Source organism: Lagopus leucura, unplaced genomic scaffold (genome assembly GCF_019238085.1).
Source record: "Lagopus leucura isolate 7727_CA_CO unplaced genomic scaffold, USGS_WTPT01 Super-Scaffold_100002, whole genome shotgun sequence".
Taxonomy (NCBI): Eukaryota; Metazoa; Chordata; class Aves; order Galliformes; family Phasianidae; genus Lagopus; species Lagopus leucura.
The window spans coordinates 69846465-69869850 of NW_024962263.1; the positions used below are offsets into that span (position 1 = coordinate 69846465).

General features: G+C 42.6%; 1 protein-coding gene across 1 annotated transcript in view; it reads right to left on the reverse strand.

Moving 5' to 3' along the window:
* Positions 1 to 5250: 5250 nt before the first annotated feature.
* NIPAL2 (NIPA like domain containing 2) overlaps positions 5251 to 23386 on the reverse strand; it is a 47996-nt gene continuing 29860 nt past the window's right edge. Inside the window, exons 5-11 of the mRNA XM_042869584.1 lie at positions 21448 to 21569; positions 16115 to 16211; positions 11814 to 11949; positions 9252 to 9340; positions 7483 to 7546; positions 6146 to 6240; positions 5251 to 5832 (exon numbers count right to left, since the gene is read on the reverse strand). Coding sequence (XP_042725518.1) covers positions 5738 to 5832; positions 6146 to 6240; positions 7483 to 7546; positions 9252 to 9340; positions 11814 to 11949; positions 16115 to 16211; positions 21448 to 21569 — 698 coding nt within the window. The 3' untranslated portion in view covers positions 5251 to 5737. The remainder of the gene's footprint in view (positions 5833 to 6145; positions 6241 to 7482; positions 7547 to 9251; positions 9341 to 11813; positions 11950 to 16114; positions 16212 to 21447; positions 21570 to 23386) is intronic.

A 23386-nucleotide genomic window follows, 5' to 3' on the forward strand; every position in this document is an offset into this window, starting at 1 on the left:
GTAGGGGCCTAACAGCAAAACTGGGAGGTAGGTTAAATAAGAAACCTATTGAGTAGCCCCCTAACTCTTTATTCGGGGTCTCATCTGTTGAGTCTGGAAGTTCCTGAGGTGACAATAGTTCTGCTCCTGTGGATACGCAGAACTGTCTTTGCTAACTCTGGTGGCAGTCAAGAAGTAAAGAGAATATTATCCAAATCCGTAGGTTTTCATAACTTCCTGATAGACAGAAACTCTTCTTAAGTTAAAGGAAATGTACTGCAATACTGGTATCTTTACAGACTAAGCCTGTGGTACACGCACACCGCACAGCAGGATTTTCACAACAGCTCCGCATGGAGTGCACACCGAAGACGTATTGGTAGGATGCTCAAGGGGCCAGAGTCCACAGTGTGGCTCAGTATGCTTCAAAAATATGTTTATGTGCAGCCTAAGAAGCCAGATCAGCCACATGTCCTCTGAACAGCTTCAGACATGACAACAGGACAAGGATCCCTTCTTAAAAGTCATAACTGCTTAATATGTAGTGGTGCATTTGCCAGTGCTGCCCCTCAGTTACTTAACAGTTGGAAGGAGCCTCTGTGCTTCTTCCAGCTCCAAAACGTTGAAACAACTCCCAGCTGCCAACATCTCCAGCTGATTTTCTCTTTGCTTCTCTAGGCAGAGAATGGCCATCCTTCACTTCCAAATCAGTTTAAAAAATTAAAAACACATTCAGTAATATATAGAATCACTGTTTATTCACTGATATCTCTAATTCTGTCCCGGAATCCAGAAACACTGCAAACACAGGATTTTTCAAACTCCTGTGAAACCAGAGAGCTGAGCTTTTCCCTACCTTTTTCTCCTCAAGAAGCCCAATGCTGTACAACATCCAGCTTGGCCCTCCAATAATAATTATGGTAATTAGCCTTTATCTCCTTTGGGCCAGCTGCTAACACAGCCCAGCTGATTTCTACAAGAGGAATAAACAAACAAAAAAAGAAAAAAAAAAAAAAAGAAGAGAAGGTCATGTCTCTGAGGATAAAAGCAAAAGGCCAAACTGAAAGACAGCTCTGTCTAATCATCTGCACCCCACTGTTACCAGTTTTCTCTCCAAGCAAAGATCCTGCAACTGGGTTGGGAGGAGAGATTGCAATGGGAGACCATTCTGAGGTCAGAAGTAGGGAGATTTGGTTCCTGTGCATCCTTCCAGCACTGTTCATGCCCCTTATAGCAAATGGTGATTGGATAGAAAAAGTCAGTCCTTACGCCGAGCTGTGCACGTGTCCCTGCTCCTCACTGCCTTCAGGGCTCTCCTCATGCCATGAGCTGCCTACCTCAGCTCCACAAGAGCTTCCCAGTGCTCACTAGCCATGGCCTAGTGAGTCTGGCCCAGGGTTTTGCACTGTCACCATAGCTTCCAAGCAAAGAAGCTCAAGCTACGAAGTCAGAACTCCAGAGCCCTCACATGCCACCAGAAGCTGCCAGGTTAGTGAGGAGTTGGCATCAACCCTCACAGGCAAATGCCAGGCTTCTATCATTGGCAGATGTAGGAATCCAGTCCAAGATTATTATTATTATTTGCAAGCTGAAATGCATCCTGATATTTTCTTATGGCAAAAAACAAACTGCCTAGCTCTCCTCCAGAGTTCCCATTTCCAGGCCTGTGGCCAGTTAATATTTCATCTTTTACTGCAGCTGACCAGTAGTGGAACAAGCACTGAGTGAGTCCTGCTGGTTCTGATCTGTCAGAAATCCCAGCCTGGAGCCAGCAGGGACCATCTGAGATGCAGACTGTCCTCCATGACTCCCTTCAGTTTTATTTCAAATCCTGTGGTGCATCTGCTCAAGAAAGTTCAGTCTGCAGGTGCAAGTTTCACATTTTGTATCTGGCACATGTATTTGATGTCAGGAAAAACACTGCAAGAAAATAACTCATTGGTGAAGAGAAGGGTTCCAGGAGCTTTTTTTGTGTTCCAGTGAAAAAAACTTTTTTTCAGTACTCATTTGTCTGTGCTACTTGTCACCTAAACATCACAAGGCAAATCACAAAATCACAGAATCATTCAGGTTGAAAAAGACTAAGGTCACCTAGTGCAACCATCAGCCCATTCTCACCATGCTCACTAAGCACGTCTCTCAGTGTGACGTCCACATGTCTCTTAACACCTCCAGGGATGGTGACTCCACCACCTTCCTGGGCAGCCTGGCCACCCTGAAAATAACACTGATTAGAAACTGATTCTTGAAACAAATTGCGTCCCTTTCTTTGCAGAGCAGTAATAAATTACCATCACCACGTTTCTCTGACCCTGTGATATGTTAATTTTTCGGAATATGCTCACACTTCCAAATATATAAATATATATATATATATATAAAATATATATATTATAATATAATATAACACTTCCAAAATCATGTCTAATCACCAGTTTTAACTGCACATAATTCCTGCCAAGATTTTCCTCTATAAATTCATTTTAATTACATTCAAGTTTACGGAAAACATTTTTAACCCTTATAGTTTTGCATAGACCCATATGAAGGAAAGTTATATTATTTGAGAATACAAAAATTAAAAATCAATAATAACTTTTGCTATGGGTTTTTACATTTCATTTTGTACATTGAAGAGAAAATACTATATCTCCTTCAACCCTCATGAATCACGGAGGCAGATTTCAGAAAGATGCCCAAGGCCAGTAATTTTAACAGGAAGCAAAAATAAATTATGTCCCACTTCACATCCCAGGTCATAGAATGAAAAACTATAGGCCTCCTATTTACATCTTTAGCACATGTTCTCACTTGAGAATCAGAAAGTTACTTACATTTGACACACAAGAGGCAAGGGGCATAGGAGGCACAGAAGTATGCCCTTATTCCCTGCAGAAAGCATACAGAATCTGGTAACTTTTCTTTCATGAACTGTGGGAAAATTGAACTTAAACTATGAGAGAGTAAAGGAAGGCTGCAAGAAGGCAACTGGTACAAGCAAGGTGCAGACACTGAGCCCTGTCCTGTACCAGCTGGAAAAGATCCACAGTAAAAAACAGCTCTGCAAATTTCACAGCTGGAACATCGCTTGAATAGGAAAATCTACAGAGCTGTGCACACTTTGTTTGAAGTGAAACCATCTCATGGATCTTTGGCTCTACCTATGTTAGAATGAAATAAACAATTACTTGGGAGGGAAAAAAAAGGAAGATCTCATTTCATTGTATCCCAATGAAACAAAATCTGCTCAGCCTATGGCCCATATCCATTACAGAAGATTAATCCAATCCCAAAAGAAGTATCTTGTCCAAGATGTGAAGGCTATTATTGAATGCTTTTCAAGAGCACTTTTTGTCTCAGAGGAGGTGTGTGAACATCGCAGTATCAGCTGGGGCAGGCCAGATCTACCAGCAGGGTGGATGGACACACCATTAATGCCCAACAGCAGTTCTCTTTCCAGGAGGCTGGGACCTGGGGACACCACAACATCCCAGACCTGAATCACAGAATCACTGAATCACTGAATCACAGAATCATAGGGGTTGGAAGGAACCTCCAGAGATCATCGAGTCCAACCCCCCTGCCAAAGCAGGTTCCCTACGCCAGGTTGCAGAAGTAGGTGTCCAGGCAGGTCTTGAACATCTCCAGAGAAGGAGACTCCACCACCTCCCTGGGCAGCCTGTTCCAGTGCTCCGTCACCTCACTGTAAAGAAGTTCTTGCACAATTTGTGCAGAACTTCCTATGCTGCAGTTTCTGTCTGTTTCCCCTTGTCCTGTCTCCATACACTGCTGAAAAGAGTCTGGCCTCTCCACTCTGCCCCCCACACCTTAGATATTTATAGACCTGGATCAGGTCCCCTCTCAGTCTTCTTTTCTCAAGGCTGAACAGACCCAGTTCACTCAGCCTTTCCTCATAGGAGAGATGCTCCAGGCCCTTCACCATCTTCGTGGCCCTCTGCTGGACTCTTTCCAAGAGATCCCTGTCTTTTTTGTACTGGGGAGCCCAGAACTGGAGGCAGTACTCCAGATGAGGCCTCACCAGGGCAGAGTAGAGGGGGAGGATCACCTCCCTCAACCTGCTGGCCATGCTCTTCTTAATGCACCCCAGGATGCCATTGGCCCTCTTGGCCACAAGGGCACACTGCTGGCTCGTGGCCAACCTGTCGTCCACCAGGACACCCAGGTCCCTTTCCGCAGAGCTCCCCTCCAGCAGCTCATCCCCCAACCTGTACTGGTGCATGGAATTATTCCTCCCCAGATGCAAGACTCTACACTTGCTTTTGTTAAACCTCATCTGGTTTCTTACTGCCCAGCTCTCCAGCCTGTCCAGGTCTTGCTGAATGGCAGCACAGCCTTCAGGCGTGTCAGCCAATCCTCCCAACTTCGTATCATCAGCAAACTTGCTGAGGGTGGCCATTATCCCCTCATCAAGGTCATTGATGAAGATGTTGAACAAGACCGGACCCAGCACCGACCCTGAGGAACACTGCTAGTTATCTGAAAACTGCTATGGTCCCTCATTGATGTCAGCTCTTCAAATAAGTGTAGAGAAACTACCATTTAATGAAGGAAAATTTGTGCCGTTATTGTGACTCTAGTGACCCTATGTTTTACAGGCTTTCCTCATGCAAGATTACCATGGCTGTAGTAAGGGTGCAAAATTTGCATTAATTTCTATTTCAGGAGTATTTCTGCAATACCATAGAATCACAGAATAACTGAGGTTGGAAGGAACATTAGGGCCCACCCAATTCCAAGCCCCTGCCATGGGTAGGGCTGCCACCTGCCATCTCAGGCTGCACAGGGCCCCATCCAACCAGGACTTGAGTGCCTACGGGATGGGGCATCCACAGCTCCTCTGGGCAGCCTGTGCCAAGGTTTCACCACCCTCTCCTCCCTGGTTAATAGTTCCCAAGATTTTATAAATATTTTTATCACTCTATCTATCATACAGAGCTTTCTTGGGGTGTTGAAATACATATAAAGAGAGGAAGCCTGGATCCCTCTTTTTCTCTTTGCACTTCCTTCATTAAACCCTCTTTTCCTAAAAACAGACTAGTCTAGACTAATTTAAAATATGGCCAGTCCAACTCAGTACGCAAGACATGGGAAGGATATAAAATGCCACACTTGATTGCTCAGCTCCACCTTGGCTGGATTCCTTGCAAATACGTGCATGTGTGTCCTTTGAAGATAAGAGAATTAGTCTGATAGCAAAAGATAATCAGGATTTTCCCTCTGCACATAGTAAAAATGTGTGTACATGATTATTCATACCGCATATATACCTACAATTTTGATTATTGAACAAGCAGGATCAGATTTTTAAAGGCAGTAGATATACAGCAGAATATTTTGAAGTCTCTCACAAAAATCCTCTTTATTTCCCATATTTGTCCTTAAGCATCTATGCACATCTGGGGGTTTTCAAAAACAACTTTTAAAAATCCTGTCATGTGCCTATTTGCATTTCTAGGCAATTAAAAGTCTAAAAATATCCGTACTCGTCACTGAGAGGCATTTATACTTCTAGAACATTCTGTTTCATTAATGTAAGTAAGTTTTTCTTAAGGTTTTCTTTATCTTCAAAACACATTTGGGACAGCCAGAGGATAAATTAAGTAAGATTAAATAACATATGACTCATCAACGTGCAGGAATTCAATGTCTACTTGAGTACATCCAATGAAAAGGTGCTACGGCTTCTTGTTCCAGTGGCATTCCTCTCATTAAGTGGAACGTAAGGTGCCTTCTTCTTTCAGCTTTGATTTTTCCCCGAGTCATCTTTATTATTCAAAGTGCCATAGCATGAACCGTAAGAATCTGGTTGTATTTTGCCTGTCAATTTTTGTCCTAAGGAAATGGGGTGAGAGAAGGGAAAAACAACAACTCTGTGAAGAATTTTAATAAAACAAATCCCCCAACCAATCCATCATTTGAACATTCCTTGCTCCAGTAATCATTGTTTTCATTTGACTGGTTGTAACAATAGCTTGGAAAAACTCTCAAAAATTATTTGAAAAATCTGTTGGGAACAGGAATAGAAATTAAGGGAACAGTATATTTATTAAATACGACTACAGCACATTTCTGACTCAACTCTCCTAGGTCATTCCATTATCTGATATCTCATTTTTAAACAGACAGGAAAAAAAGTCCTACTTACCAGGAATACATCCACAGTCAATATAAGGAACTTGTAAATGCTCCTCTTTTTTATTTACTGCAATTACAAATACACTGAGGAAAGATAGGAGACACCTGCAAAATAACAGTGGCATCGTATTATTAGGAGCAGTTCACTGCGTCTGAGATGAGAACTTTTACCCATGTTTCTCGTTCAAGGATTTCCAAACACAAGCTGCTCTGTTCTTAAAGAGCCGTTTCCTCCTGGCTGTTCTGTACCTTCATCTTGAGCTCCTGTCAGACTAGTTTGTGCCTCCTGAAGCTTTACAATTGCTTCCAAGGCTTTGTAGGAGAATGATGCTTTCAGTAACATATACCTAATCAAATACCTGTGAGCGTGAGACCGCAACCTTTGGGTTCCTGACCAAATCTTGACACAGCGTCTCAGCTAGCACTGCAGCATCTGTGATTTCATCAATAACTCAGGCTTGTTGCAGACAATCAACATCTCTGTTGTTTTTCTCACTCGACTGTGTGTCTCAGGGGCAAGCTGTAAGCCAGGAGCAATGAGAAACTGCTACGCTTGGACAAATCTCCTATCCACTCTGTGTTGGACACACAATCACTAACTCCTGCCTGCCAAATCCATGGTTGGATGTGCTCATCTCCATTTTCTTTCACTTTTCCCATAGTCATGCAACACTGCAGTTCTGGGCATCTACTGCAGTCTGATTGCAGGGGACAAAGATGTCTGCAGCTGTTGGCCCAGCTGTTTGACAGCAAGGGGACAAGATGGTCCCGCAGTTCTGGAAGGTGCTATTAACCATCTATATCCCATCCTTAAGTAATATTCACCCCTCCCCTGAGCTGTTGCTGTGCTGGCAGCCATCGGATTTCTGGCTCTCAACACTCAGGGTCTTCTTCAAATGTGTTTTAACAGCTTCTTAGCAGGCTTCCTTGGCACAGGAAGATCCTTGTAGGCAAGCAACTCCTCTAAGTGCCCACATCTAATGGCATCAAAGGGCAGCTGGACATGCAGGTGGAACGGTGCCATGGGAGATTTCTCACATAGGTACAAGCACCCCTACAACATCATCTTTGGTGGAGAGCATTGGAGGAACACTTGCTGCTAGGTTTTCATACCACTGTGGTAGTAGTTCGCAAGTATCTCACATTTTTACATATTTGGATTCAAAATCCAGCCTCCAAACTCCCATAACATAGATATTAAGTCATTCCTTTAATGTCTTTTCATCCTACAATTCCATAATACTTTAATAACAAGATGGGTTCTTCTTACTGAGAAAAGAAGGGGTTCCCCAAGGCAATGCTGTTGCAGTACAAGCGTTTGTGCAGATTGTAGGCTGATACACTTACCCGAACAGAAACATGAACACGCTCAGGAAAGTTGCACTTTGGAATTCCTGATAAAATATGACCCCTGGAATGTGACAGAAACAAGAATTGCAGATCTTGACTGGATTCCAAGTGATATGAATTACAGCTGGGAGGGTCAGGAGCGGTGTCATGCTCAAGTGGAGCAAAGAAATGCCAAATATGGTATTAATACACATTGTGGTGGGTTCATATTATATACCCGTATGCCATTATCAAGGCTTTCTCAAGATACTGCAAGAGACTGGAGAAGATTTAGTCTATCAGGCTGGAGCATGTGCTATGTTAGTAACTGCACAGATGCAGGCTATTTTTTGCATTGTCAGCAACAGTTTTTGTGCAGGTCAAACTCAAAGTCTAACTCACGGGCATACAGCTAGCAGGTTCCTCATGGATTTAATTAAGCCACTCCAACAGTGTGGACACATCAACTCCAATTGGGAACAGCTTTTTGATAACTAGCTGTGTCCCTGGTATTTGCACCAAGTTAAGGGCTCCAGCAGCCAAGTTTGCCAAATCCTTCTGGCTGAAGGGATCACTAACTCTTTCTGGTCACCCCTCGAACAGGAATTAGCACCTCTGCAGTGGAGATGACAGAGCCAGATGTGTATCTGGATCTCAGCTGCCCTAATGCACAGCCAAGTGTATTTGTTTTAAACCACTGATGAGCATAGTTTTGATTAGAAACACCAGAGTGTGAACCAGAGCCACTGAAGTGTGTCTGTATATTCGAAGACTGCAGCTTGGGACGGGGAAATCACGAGAAGAGATATTTTCCACCAGTATCCCAGCAAGATTCAGCAGAGCTTGTTCTCTAAGTTCTACACTGGTTTAACTAACCTGATGCAAATGCATATGTATCCAGTCTCAAAGCCATTAAGCCGTTCCTGAATAGGTACTTGATCTCTTACTGAGGCACAAGGCCAATTTCCCCATATGGCTGCAAGAATGCAACCCCCTTTTGGAAAAAGTCTCAGTCACAAACTGTAGGCCTCCTAATGCAGGTGCTGAGGGCAATCTGTGCACGAAGCTAACTCCCCTTCTCATTAATGGCAGCTCTGCATGAGAAACTCCTGTGCAGCAATGACAGGAAAGCCCCCAGTGTGTGCTAAAATGAGTCATAAATGTTATAACAACACGATCATTTTGGCTCATTGCTGATACAGCGTCCTAGTTGTCCTCCCTGCTCATGTTCTTTCACTCTGCACCATTTCCAAGATCTGAAGTTCCTCTTTAACAGCACCGAGTTCAGAGTTCTCACCCAGAATAAAATGCTAAATGCTTAAAAGGTCTTTGGAGTCATTTTATTTCCTTTACTTAACCTAGAATTCCACCTTCTGAAACTGAATATACACTAACTACTATGAATCACAGCTGGTTGTCATTTGAGCAGTTTGCCAGGCTGTTAAAATTACTCTACCAGCTCAGATACGGGGAGGTTGGTGTGCACATGGGAAATGCATTTGCTTGATGTCAAGATGCGGCTAAGATAAATGCAGGTAATTCTAGTGAGCCAGTAAGGCACAGCAAGCTGTACATATCAATTCTGTTAATGCCAGAATTCAGTATTTTTTATTTTGCTTTGAAAGTTGCAAACTGGCTCATTTTTCAGAGCATAAACACCTGTCACTTAGGAAAATCTTCTTGTGGAGACAAATGTGATTCGTTTGTGGTCCTGTCTGAAGACAGTAATGTCTGAAAACTCAGTGTTTAGAAAACCATTCTATAGAGACTGAGGGTCAGAAACCAACCTGATATGATGGCGGTCGTGGTGCAGAACACAAAGTTAATGGGCACAACTGCTCTTGCTTCATATAGATGCATTGCTTGATTTAAGAACCTGGAAAACAAGTGTTATTGCACCACTTGGCTACAGGAGATTCATTACACTTTAAGTAAAGTTAAGCTGGCTTCTGTCGGTTCAGTGTGACTATCTTTTTAGTAGCTTTTGGTAGCAGTGGTAATAAGAAGACAGTTGGAGTAGATGATCTTAGAGGTCATTTCCAACCTTGTGATTCTATGATTCTATGATTTCTTACCACTACAGCAAATAGTCCTTGACAGATAGGTATGTGTATTGAATTCACTTACTAGCTCTGACTTTGCAGAGTAGAAACAACAACAACAAAAAAAGAGCAAAGCAAGAAAGTTGGATTGGATTCTTCTGGCCATAGACTGCCAGAGAGACCTTTGAAGTACTGCTGGAAAAATTGCTTGCCACAGATAAGGGAGGAATGCTAGGATATTGCTGGCCATGGTGTGCCTCAGCTCTTGGAAGAAGTGCTGCCAGGGACAAGTTGCTCTAATTTGAGCAGGTTGGGTAAGGATATATTTCCAGCACGGACATGCATATGCAACTCCTCACAGAACTGTTGCTCAGTCCAACTTGGCTAAAGCATGTATTTGCATGTTTATCACCCCATGCAATCACACCCAGACACACTCAGTTCCACTAGAAAAGTCCAGGGAAGTGGCTCCAGGCCTGTGCTCCTTGGTGTGGAAACTCTCTGCTGTGCTCCTCAGAAAGGCAACCCAAACCCTCATCAAAATAATCAACATGAATTTGCAGGAGCATGTGAGTGTGCACTGCACACAAACATGCAGCACTGAGGCACCGGCCATGGAGCAGCCCACACATTCTGCATCAGCAAGCAAAGAAGGCCAAGCACTAACCCACTTGTAAGGAGACCAAAGCCATCAACATTTACCCACAAGGTGATGAATCATGAGCATGAGCTCTTGGATGCACCGATAGTCTGTTACAGGAACGGTGCATTTCAAACTGAAAGAGAAAAATCAGAAGACTGAAGTGTGCATTCAAAACCTATAAAAAGAACCACACTTAAATGTTTCGGTGGTACAATATATGTGAACAGTAAAAATCCAAGCTTGGATCTGTTTTAGCCATTAAAGTAATTGCATGGTTATTTTAGCAACTGTTGAACAGTCTCCATGGTGCTTTAAAAATAAAGAAATTCTACATATCCACAGGATAGTCAGGATTTTGAAGTCATTGAAAACACCTCATTATTTTCTCTCACTTGCCACAAACTTGGTCACAGGGACTAAAACAGTGATACTAAGCCCAGCACTGAGTCGAGGAGGATGCAGCAGCCCAGGATGTCATTGTGAGCTGACATGACAGTCAAGTAAAATAAGAGAAGAAACAGTGAGAATGAAAAAAACTAAACTGACAGCACTGTCAGTTAGAAAATGTTTCCAAACAGAGCAAGGATGAAGAGTCACTGAGCCCAGGAAACAAAATGGGCACATTTTCATTTTGACCCAGCAAAAAGAAATAATGAAAGTGTTGGCAAGGACAGGTTAATTCAGCAGCTTCCTATTGGCAAGGAGAGGTTAATTCAGCAGCTCCCTATTTACCAAACTGTTATTTCCTATTTTTAATGCCCTGAGCTGTTGTCCTGGTGAAGACAAGCTGGTTGTAAATCACTCCACTATCAGTTATGACGAAGTTCCTGAGTCAGCCATGGAGAGCCACTGCACAGTAATGCATGGACTTTCTGATTACACATGGAAATGGTATGTTCTGCCACAGCAAAGCTGGATTGGCTCTTCTACCAGAAAATAATCCTGCAAGTAAACACTGGAGCAGCCTAGATGAAATTACTGAGTGATGCTATCACCACCTGAAGCATAAAGGGAAGGGACTCTCTGTTCAGCTGCAAGTCATATTTTACCAGGCTGCCACCCCCAGCAACCTGCAAAGCCAGCCTAAAACAATCACTTAACAGGCCAGAGGCCAGCAGGGAAAACTCTGATGTCCCCCATTCACCAAAAGCAAACTACTTCCTAAAGTACAGACATATAAGGTAGCAGAGAGCAGCATGCACATGTAACAGAAGTGGGGAAAAAGTGGGGGTTAACGTTAACTCTTCTTCAGTATAATGAGTGGCATGAGCTAGGGACAAGAGGTGCAAAGTGAGGGTAAATGTGGCCATTTGATTATTCAGCACTGAAGGTTTCTGAAAGTAATTAAAAAAAAAAAAAGTATCAGGAATATAAATTTTATGTAATAAGTCCAAAACTTGTGCTGAAACAAGAACTATATTTGGCCAAACTTTGTTTAAGGTGATAGTGAGAGAAAGCATCTGTCTAACTAATCAATTATAAACTGAGAAATAAAGCCTAAATAAACAGTATTATCAGTTGTAGACAATTCATGCATCTTTCAGGGTTCTGCCAGGAATTTGCTGCCTTGAAGAGCAACTTACATCTAGGGTCCATGTCAGTGCTGCAGAGAACTGACAGATTAATTGATACAAAGATGAGGAGATAAGGAGAAACTCACTTACTTGACCTGGAAAACACAAGAAGTTGCCATTAAGATGAGCATGATATAGAAAACAGGGTAAGTTAGCTGCATTTTCCCTTTGGCAGAGAGCGTTATCATGCTGGCCACAGCCTTCACAGCAATGACAGTCAGCGAAGCTGAAAGGGAAAAGGAAGGATTAACAGGGCAGGACCCACAGTGATGACCTCAGAGCATCAGCGAGAGATGTGCCGTGGAATTGATGCCTTGAGAGACACCGAGGTGGAGTTTGGGCACCTAAAGCCAAACGTGTGATTTATGAACATTTGCTAAGTTGATGTCTCAGCTCAGAGCAGCCTTAACTGTGTGTGTGCTTTACTGATGTGTTTTACAGGTCTTCCAGAACTGATGTCTGCAACCTTGCATCTGTCCAAAGTCTCTCTGCTTTCAGTGTGGCAGAGGTAATAGACTAATAAAATCTTGCACAGTGTGTGAGAAAGAGACAGAAATTGAGCTGCGTTCAAAGAAAGACCCCATCCATTTTCTGCTGTTGAGTATATGCCCTCCGCAATGGGCAGAGGTGCTCAAATAGCCTCCACATCTGCCAGACATCCTTTATTCAGCCCAGCTGTTAATCCGGAGTCCTCGTTGCAGTGTGCAAGCATGAGAGGCATCCTTCTCCATTCAGAGAAGCCAGCACACCTACTGGCAGCCTGCACATGACATGGCAGCCAGAAATTACTGCTAACCCTCAAGATTTCTCTGCTGAGACAGGAGCTGGTCGGAGCTGATCTGTGGGATCGCATCACCAAGCATCTAACTTTCCCACAGGTTGTGTACAGGGTTCAAGCAGTGAGCACAGCCTCTGCACTAAATGTCAGGGGTGAGTCTTAAGAACAGAGAATAGTGTGTTTTCAATCCATTAACTCATCTTCAGTGCATCACAAATAAAAAATAAAAATGATTTGGTATACGTCAGCAATTTGGAGAAGTCTTGCAATGCCCATCTTTGAGAAAGGGGATGAGAGCTGAGCTAAGAGCTACTTCAGGATTCTTTTTGGAGTGCGCTTGTGGTTTGTTGAAGCTAAACTAACGAGGTTGTGGTGACAGCAAGAAAAAATACAACAACCTCAAAACAAACTGATAATGGTAAGAAGAATCAGGGTGCAGCGGTGACCTTCAAAGAGAGGTAATTCATTGTCAGGAGCACCGCTCCCCAGCTGAGATCCAGTTCCACCCTGTTCCAGAGCTGGGAGTGTTGAATTTCTGTGTCTGATTCATCCTCCTGTCACTGCAAAATTCAGATTGGCAAGGCAAGCTGCATTGTGCAAAGAGTTCAAAACAGGGGCTCGGAGGAAAGGTAGGGGAAGAAGAATGGATTTGGGCCTGAGGTTTTGACTGCAAGCATTTTTCTTACAACAAGTCCAAAAGTTCAGAGGGAGTTTTGGAGTTGTATACACTTGTGATGATCCTGCTCACTATCATGGAATTCACTCCTCTAACAGCAACCTTTGCACCCAGTGCTTTACTTCCTGCTCTATAATTGAAATAGGTGGAGTAGTTCACCAAACACAGCAGTAACAGTGAGCAGGATGGGTCAAATCCTGACCCACGCTAGGGCTTATGATAAAAAGCCAAAAATACACAAAGCCCCCACCAAGCAGCCCACATAATAACTGAGATTCGTGTTGCAGCTGGGAGAGTTATTATTTTGGAAAGAACAATTCCAGGTAAAAGTCAGCAGTTTGAATTGTCCAACTAAGTAAAAATTGCTGAAAATTAGTTTCTGATAAAAGCGTAATTACTTTCCCTTATATTTTAACAAACCAGAAAAAATAAGCAGAAGGGATTTTTTGGTTTATGCTGTTATTTTTGTTTTGACTTTGTTTTGTTTGAAAAGATGGAATGCTCTTTTAGCTAACATAGACCTGGAATAGGTTTCAAACCCCTAGGAGATGGTTTCTCTGTTTCTGATAGAATGACCCCTTCCAACCTAGCGTGACAAATGATGCCACTGTCCAGCTGTTAGAGCAGGAAACTCAGAAATCCCACTTTAATCTGAAATATTTCCCCCCAAATTTATGATAACTCCCAGTATAAGCATGAGGTAAGATAAGTCTCACCGAATGGACTTGAAGATTTACAGTAAGTAATTTCAGATTTCATGATCACCTCTGCATTTTCTTTGTAATGGAAGTAGCTTTCCCATCCAATGGAACACGAAGGATGCCTTTTCTTTCTACATTTCATTTACATCCATGTGAACTCTCCACCAGGAATGAATCTATGCAGATGTTAGGTAAGGCAGAAATCTCCTTCCCGTGAGCTGTCCTTGAGAATTTTGGGCATGGTGACCCCATTCCTCATCTGCCTGTCCTACAGCCACTCCAAGGGCAGGGAACACACAGGATGGCTGTGAGCCCTTCCTCACATTCTCATGGCTGTGCCCAACAGAAATGTCAGATAGGAAGCACTGCAGCTCTGCAGGGACTCCCAGGCACCAGGACAGCTTCAGGAGCTGGAGCCAGCCAGAGTTCTGCACTTCCTGCTTGAGGGAACTGTCTGAATTTCAAAGTTTCCCATGAACCAGGATTTGTTTGTTTGTGCCTCTTTTAATAGAGCAGGAATAATGACACATTTGTCCTAAAGCTGCACATGCTCACCAAAACCTCAGCAGCCACCAGCTGCAATTGTTGTTTACGCTTGATTTCAGCCTTCCCACCAAGCTGCAATGAGTGCCTCCTGGGCTTCCTGCATCAGCATCCCCATACGTCCATTTGGCACTGCTGGTGTTGGGACTAGCAGGCTCCACAGCAAAACAAACACATAGGGCTTCACAGCCTGACGGACCAGCTCTCCTAGACTTAGCCCAGATGACTTTCTGCCGGGTCTGCCCCAAACTGTGGAAGATGAGCATGGAAATCCATCCTGAGTTCTTTAGCTGTGTGGCAAGAACGCCAAAGCTCTCATTGCCCAGGAGCACTGAGGGGTTGGAAACCACTGGGCAGCTCAGTGAGTTCTGCCAGAGCTGCCAGGCTTCCATGCTAGGAGTTGTCTGGACTCACAACCTCTCTTCCAAAGCGAAACAGCAGTCAAACACACTGATGGCTTTTGGGACTCTTTGATCTCTGCTTCTTCCAGGGAGAAGGAAATCCTTCAAGGCTTCTGCAGAGCTGCTGATCCTAATGTTCAAGGTGCTGGGAAATTTAGTAGGGGGACAGTCCCAGAAAGGTAGATATGAAAGGAAGTCTGAGCTTTTCAGCTAGGTGAGAAGCCAGGCAGGAGTCTGGAGGAATGTGGCCAATAAATCTGCATGTGTTTTACAGTGTATCACTGGCAAACTTCATTCAAATTCAGTTTTATCAAAACAGTTCTGACCAGCTCCATGAGAAACTCTCTGTCTTTGTAGGATGACACATCCATCCAGTGAACACAGTTAAAATACAAGGGCTTCTCCAACCGTAATGTCTCCTATTTCATCATGTTGGCCCATGACATCAGAGGCTCATGTTGGTGGTATGGCAGTAGAGGTTTGAACCTTCCCACCAGTATTCTGTTACATGTTTTTGCTGTGTGACAGATGGCAGCAGAGGGACAGTCTGACAGAATGACATTGATGTGGATGTGCGTATGGAGATGGTGTACCATCAGGGTTTCATAGACAAGTTGACAAGACAAAGATGAGAAAAGAGATGGAGCAGTGACAAATTCTTAATATATGCCTGCTTGCAGTGGAGCTTTAAAGGCAGCCTCCTGGTATTTTTCATAACTGGTTCCAGTTTGACTTCAGTGAAAACTACCTGATTAAATGCTCTCATTTCTCTGGGTATTGATTCTTTTCTGGTGGCAGTGTTAATCAGGGGGCAAACTTCAGTGACCTGCTGAATGCTTGTTGTGTTTCTAGAAAGATGGTGAAGTACAGGCACCCATATAGTCACAGAGTGTCACTGCATATGCTTACAGAGTGCTTACACAGTCTTAAAATTGCTCTAGCTTAAACAGTTGATTTTCTCAGCTATCCTGCTCTGCTCCACAAAAGAAAGTTTCAAACAGTTCACTTTCCCAAGATCCAAAGCATTGGTTAAAAAAGCTTCACAGTATTGTTGCACACACCATATTCATATAAGGAGCTCTCTAAAGAGAACTAACCCCAGCAATGAGCACAGAAACTACATTCCGTAATTGGCTTCCCTCTTCAAAAAGACCACAGTAAAACGATGTGAAATGTTTCAGTGATTCTTCTTCCCTTTGAAGTGACCCTAATCTAAACTGGTTGGGGAGTCTGGGTGACAAGGAATTATCAAGTGACTGACAGGAACATCAAAGTGAGTAATACGTTCTTACCCAGCATTGCCACCATCATTAACAAAACCACAATGTGCTTCACAGCCTTTCTTTTGTGAAAATAAAGGAGAATGCAGAATATTATAATTTCTAAAATCTGGAAATAAAAGGGAAGAAAGTTAGAGCTGTAAAACTGTGTAATAAATGCTTCATTCAAAGTCTTGTAAATGTCATGTTTTTGTACTTCTAGCTATATTTTCTCATTGGTAGCACTGGACGACTTTCAAGGTGACAGTAAAGATATCTATAATTACTGAAAATAATTTTTTCAGAACTTCTGTGTTTTTAATTCTTATAGAGTAAGGCACTTACCTGGGGAAACAGCAGTTTCTCCTTCTGGATATGATATTCTTAGTGTCACTCCTTGTGATGTGCAGAATGCTTGTTGACCTCTTTGCCCTTCTCTCAAGCCCTGCTCAGAAAAATCCACCTAACCCAGGCTTTCTGCTCTGACTTTCTGCCATACATCATCAAGGAGAAAACATTTATTTGCTGTGGCATTTCTCAGATGGCAGGGTACCTGTCAGGAGCTCACCTGGAAAAGCTCAGTGACACACCAGCAGACCACACTGCAGGACAGCTGCAGCTGCTGAAGCACTTTTACTCACACTGCCCATGGTCCAGACTTGCTCCCTCAATAACATCTGACGGCTGGTTAAATTTATGGACTCGCTGTTAATTTGTCTCATTGCATCACCACCTCAGCAGAAGCTCCCTGCTGTTCCAGCTGCCCAAGCCACCACCAGGCTTTCCTCTGTGCTTAGTGGTGCTGAATGGCTTCAGGGAGTGACTGAGCTTCCACAACATCCCAAAAGGATGGGGATTCCTCTCTTACCATGCATAATGTAGTTGCACAAATGCCCCTCTTTGCTAAAGTCAACAGAAATTGCAAGTGCAGAAAGCCTCTTGAAAACAAGAATGAAAGGACCTCAATTCTGAGGGGTACTGAGAGCCCCCTGACCTGAGCAAGTGGATGGAGAAAGAGAGGTTGGTGCACATGAGGAAGTAACTGAATGGAGGAAATAAGACAGAAAATGAGATTGTCATCAGTATTGAATCTGATTATTTTCATTGTTTTACCAGTGAAACAAGTCAAAGAAGAACCTTGCCTCTACTCCTTTGGCTCCATCAATACCATGTTATTTTATATTCTATACAGCCCCTCCACTCTTAACACAGCACTCCAATAAAGAAGATCTGGGTGTTGCTCTGCTGCTATTTACAAAGAAGGAACTGAATGATTAGCAACAATAGTTATATAATGTAAGACTGCAAATTTCTCATCATGGAAAATGAGTGCACAAGTAAGAAGCTGTCAGCTGCATTCAGCAACTAACATTTTCTACCACGCTCAACCTTCCCCCAGATTGTTAGTGTGCAAAAATATGAACAGAATGTGGTATGCTTTAATTCACTTTTGATTTGCTTTCACACTGATCTCTTGCTCTTGAAGACAACTGAGAGACCATTGCATCTCAAAACAGTGCAAACACAAATTTAGATTTTATAATTTTATACCACCATTCTTCAAAGAAATTCAAGCATTTCTTACAAGTGTAAAACAAACAAACTAACAAACATTTTTTGATAAATGTTTCAATGTAGGAAAGCATTTTGCTACTGGTTCAAAGAAACCAAAACATTTCCGGACTAGTTGATCTATCATCTTTGCAATCTCTTGCAGAATTCTGCTCTCCTCTCCCCCCAGAACAACACCCCTTGTGTGCCTGCAGGGATGAAAGCTGGGACACCATATGGTAGAACGAGGCCTTTGCCTCAGCCTCCCAGTAGGGAACCTATGCAGCCTACCCAGCTTCATTTAGCAGTGTAACACTGGTTATGTCTCAGCTGGGAAACAAAGCAGAAGACGTTAGCAACTGCAGGCTTGTGAGTTCATCTTGGTTTCCCTGTGGAAAACTGCAATGGTTCTGAGGGAACTCAAGAGGAAGAGTAAAGGTAGCAGCTTCACTGTTTGTGCCACTGGCAAACACATCTCAGGGCCTGAGGGAAATATCACATTATCCAGCTGCAGTTACAATAGCCTTCAAATTGCTTCAGTTGCTTTTTGTTTTGTTTTTATTTTAATCAGAGAACAATTGCTAATGGAATAGAAGAAAGCTGTACTAAATAAGTATCTCCCATGTGGAAAGGTCCTCATGCTAGAAAGAAGTTCCAGAGATGTCCAAGAACTCTTCCTCCATGATGTGCTGGCTCAGGAGGTGAAAGGCTCAACTGGCTCAGGGTGGGCAAGCAGAGAGTTGTGACAGGGATGGGGATGTGGCATCATGTGACATGGCACTGCAGGACCTGCTCCCAAGGCCCTGGTGTAAACCTGAGCACCCACTGCCTATCCCAGCTGCTTGGACTAGTTGTGCAGAGCATGCATAAATGCATGAGACAGCCTGCTGTGAGCAGCCAGCTGTACCTCGGGTATCCATTCATTCTATACTCCCTAGACAGCTTTAAGAGATCCAGTCACCATGAAAGAAAAGTGCCTTTATATGCAGCTGAACCTAGGAAGAAAGCAGATGCTTGCTTTTCAGGGCTGCTATTTAAGTTTATACAACTCTCCTTTCGCGCATTTTGCATGAAATACAAAAACTTAGTTCTTACCTCCTCTTGCCCAGCAGCCAAACTGCTCTTACCATCAAGAGGTCCTCTTTAATCAGAAGACAAGGGGAGGACACTGCACTGAGTCACACTGCAAGCGGAGTGCATGGCTCCTAACAAGACCTCATGCAGATGGAGTCCTTCCTGGGGGTGTTCTAGCTGCTGCCTTTGGATGTGTCTTGAGAATTACACCAAGTGGTGCTCAGTTTCAATAGATGTTAGCTGCAGTTGTCTTAAGCACAGCAACCAGGAATGAGAAGTGTGTAGAATCTAACAACTTTCTTAATATATTCTGTTTATAGAACTGAAGGAACTTGACTCGTTTACAATAATTTTTACAACTGTAACTGATGTGCACTGAAGTCTTCTCAGGTCCACATTATCACCATTTTTATAATTGTGATGTTTTCTATGTTTCTAAGCATTATCAGAACTTAGAATAACATACTGCATTGTCTGCCTCTGTTGTTTTTCTGAGACATACAGCAATGCAGGGACCAATGAACCAGAATGGTCTCCTAGACACTTTGAAGGAAAAACAGAAATGTTTTGAAACCGATTGTATAGATATTAAAAATTAGCAACCCAGTGCTCACTATTCTTCTGTTTAGGGAAGTCTAAAAGCTTCATCCATAATTGATGTCTTCTGCAGTGACTCAAAGTGTGCATATACAAAAGAGAAAGAAAGCTAAGATAGTCATTCCCACTTAGACATGAATGCAAAGTCTCAGAAGGTGGCTTGAAGTTGTCTCATGGGAGCCACAGACTATTTCTGCAGAACTCCACTGATGCCAGTGGTGAGCCACAGGAGGATGGTTTATCACCCACACAGAACATTTTGTACCACTGGGGCTTTGTATTCCTCAGCAGACCATACTTCAGGACTACTTTTAGAAAAACCGTTGGCCTGCTTTATACTGCTGCACTGTCTCCTTTCTATATATATTTATACTGGATACTCAGCAACTTCTGTAGCTGTAGCTGTGCTTTTTTATACATCATCATCAGTCAACCTGCACTAGAAATTTCACAAACAAATATGACGAGCTAATTCCCTGTCCAAAGAGAATATTTACAGGAGGGTCTGCTTGAACTTCCAGCAGCATGCCAGGCACATCAGGCTGGTACCTCTTGAGGAGACTTTAATTCTTCCCTTTTCTTTTGAAACAAAAAGCTCAAACCAAATGAATCTAGGGAGTAGAAGAAACAAATCAAGCTTGATTTGTTGTTGAATCAAGAACACTTGCTATGTAGTTGCTCCATTCTCCCCTGCAATCCATGCTAGAGAACTGGATGCTGGCTGAGGCAGGGAAAAGAGGAGAGGGGAAAGAAAGTCGAGGGGTTGCCTGTAACTTCCTTATACTTTCTCCTAAGAAGAACAGAATAAAATCTTCCTATGTATTCAGCTGTGTTCTTATTAAATGTTCCTGAAATGAAGTCCTGGGGAAAAGCACTTTTTCAACAACCTGTAATAACGTGCACATTATATGGCACAGAAGTTTGTGGTGTCACGGTGGGTGGATGGAGGGTTGTCTCCTTCCACATTCTTTACACAAAAGGGTGAGGCAGTAGTTAAAGTCTGTACCTAGAACAACAGTCTGTTTTGGTACCTATAGGTGGAAGCACATGGTTGAAGAGAATATTCAGTAGGAAAAAGACAGGGTGCTCAAGCAACTGAGTTTTTTGTTCTGAATTACCTCCTTAAAGGGTCCCCCTTCCTCTGCTAATTACACAGACTTGCTGAAGCTCTTGTCAGAGCTGAGGATGGCCTAAGTGAGTACCTCAGAACTCCTAGGCATTGCCTTCACAAGCCAATCTGCTACATGATATGAAGTGCATGCTATGTTACGTATGTCTTTGGAGTGTAACCATTAATTTCTTTCCTTGGGTTGGATTATCATATTTCAGAAGCTTTAAAAGTGCACAAATAATAGAGCAAGAGGATCAACTTTTGTTTTGTGTTATCGTGTACTTTGTGCTCAGCAAGTATCCTCAATGAGTGGTTAATATATATTTTAAATTTGCATGCTGGATGAAGCATAAAGACCCTCAGTCCGCCTACTCAGTGGTTTTCTAACTCAGCTTCCTCCTGGAGAGAAAACTGGGCACTAATCTAACCCAAGTGAGAGAAAAGTAAGCACTTCTGAAGCATCTTTTACATTCAGCAGGAGGTAAAATTTTTCAAAATTCCAGAGAGGAAGAGAGAGAGAAATTCCTCCTGTTCACTCTTGTCTTGTTCCTGATGCTAATTACATACATCAAAGAAACTGCACGGGATTTGAAGTTTGTATGCGGATAGTTTAACCAAAATGGCATTTTTGTATTTAATTCAAACTGCAGTTCAGATGAATCTGAATGGAAGTGAGACAGGCTATCTACATTTCAGCTCCATACAAAGCTCCTCTGGGGCAGACTCAGCAACATGTAGATAAAAAGGGGCGATATAGAAGAACAGAGGACTATTTTCAAAAGTGCAGTTCCATTACATTCCAGAAAAACACTGTAACTAATGTATATATATGCAGACAGTGTGGCATGAACACATATTTTGGTTCAGCACATTTTCAGCTTGGAGACTGGAGCTCTCTTGCCTGTGAAAGCCACACAGGGAACAATGCCTGTACCTGCAGCAGCAGTTTTTCTGCCACTAATTCATATGGCTGCCCACAGCCGAAGAACCCCAGTTTCTCTGATTTAGGCAGAAATGTGAACCAAATACTCACCACGTATACCAAGAAAGGCCAGCTCACTAAGTCATTCTGTACTCGTTTTGCTGTGAGCTCTTGGGGTACATTTGGAGCAAATGTCACCAACAGGAATGTCCCTACTACTGCCAGAGTTCCTCCTTTAAAGAAAAGGAAATAATGACTTGTTAATTGTTAATGACTTGTAGCTTGACTTGTTAATGACTTGTAGCTGTGGTGATTCTTGCTCTCCGGCTTACTTAGAAACAGCTTCAAAAAGAAGACTGAAGTCTTCTTGATCAGATCTGGGATTAGGTATTTGGACTGTCTGTGGTTCTATCAAGTACAATTTTTATTAAAGACATAAAGAATTCTGGAATTACAAAATAAAAAGCTGTCAGTAAAGCCTCATGGATTAGGATCACAGTGCAGCAGCAGATCTTCATTTATGCTCAATTCTAATACCAAGTGCTTTGCAAAGGAGAATTGATCTTTTGTATTCTTCATAGGCACAGTGCAGGTCGCAGAAACTTCTCCTAACCTGGGAGAACATGTTACTAAGACAGATCATCAACCAGCATAAACACACTGCTCTCCTGAAGTCACTGTGTCCACAGAGATCTGTCCACAGAGATCTGCCATGCAAACAGTAAGTGCAACAGATAGGTTCGAGTCCAATGCTTATGCAAAGCTGTCAGGAAGCCAGTGTTTCAGCCACTCCTTGCTGCACTTGCAGACCTATGAACTGTTTTATGAAAGTCTGATTTGCAAAAGACTGCTCAGCCATTGGGTTGCTGGGGCCCCTTTTCAAGGTCAAACTTGCATTGTTGCGCTTTTAATAAAAATCTGGAAGTTCTGCCTTGTGGACAGCCAGCTGACAAACACAGATGTTCATTGAGTTATCTAGATAGAAGTGAGCTGATCCTGAGCTCATAAGCTGTACTGGATTAGGGAAGATATTAGCTAATCAATTTTTTTTCAAGCAATCTTTAAAATTCTTGGCAAACCTACAGATCGGTGTGGAGTACAATGCTCAGGAATACAAAACAAAGCACATCCGGAGGGTTTTGCTGGCACTGCTATCACACACAATTTCTTTGGAAAAGCAGCACTGTTCTATATTTATGTGCTCGCAAAAACATCACCATATTTCCCATCATACAGCTCATTCCTATGGAATGTAGCAACATTGTTAAATCCTTCTTGCATAGTCTAACTCACAGAAATAAAATAAATCAGTGCTGAGCACTAGTTAAAACAGCCCACAGTTATAAGGCCATAAGGGAAACATGATCAGTTGAGGGGAGAGGGGGAATTTTGAATGTAGCAGCTGAGCTGGCAAATTTGGATCTAAAACCTAAATAAATATTATATAGTATTCCTGGAACAATTCTGAATGGATCTCTCCAAAACATTCATGAGAACAGCTGGGATGAACTTGTTATAGTATGGACAATCAAGCCTAGATGCTGGAAGCTCTGCAGTAACACCAGATGCCCCATGGCAGGTACCTGTCAGGTGTGCTCTCTATATTGAGAATGCTTGGTGCAAAATCCAAATTCTGAAATATGCTTGTCTCTCACTATTACAAGCAGGGCAGTTTTGATACGTAAAAAATCCTGGACACACACACACAAACATGACATACTTTTGTAATGAAGACCACATTTCCCAACAGAACTCTTGACAACATGATTGCTTGCTCTTTGAAGTGATAAAATTAATACCAAAAGGGAATTTGCCACTTTTAATTGAACTCAAATTTTTGTGCAATATCTATGCAGTAAGAAAAAGAACCTTATATTTGAATGAATAACTCAATAATATCATTAATTTTATTAGAATTTACTCACAAAGATAACGCTAAATACAACCTCACAAGTAAAACCAGACAATGAAAATAAATCTGAGCAAAGGACACATAAGGAATGAGTTATGGCTATAAGCTCAGAGGATTTGGGAGCGCAGCCTGTTTCAC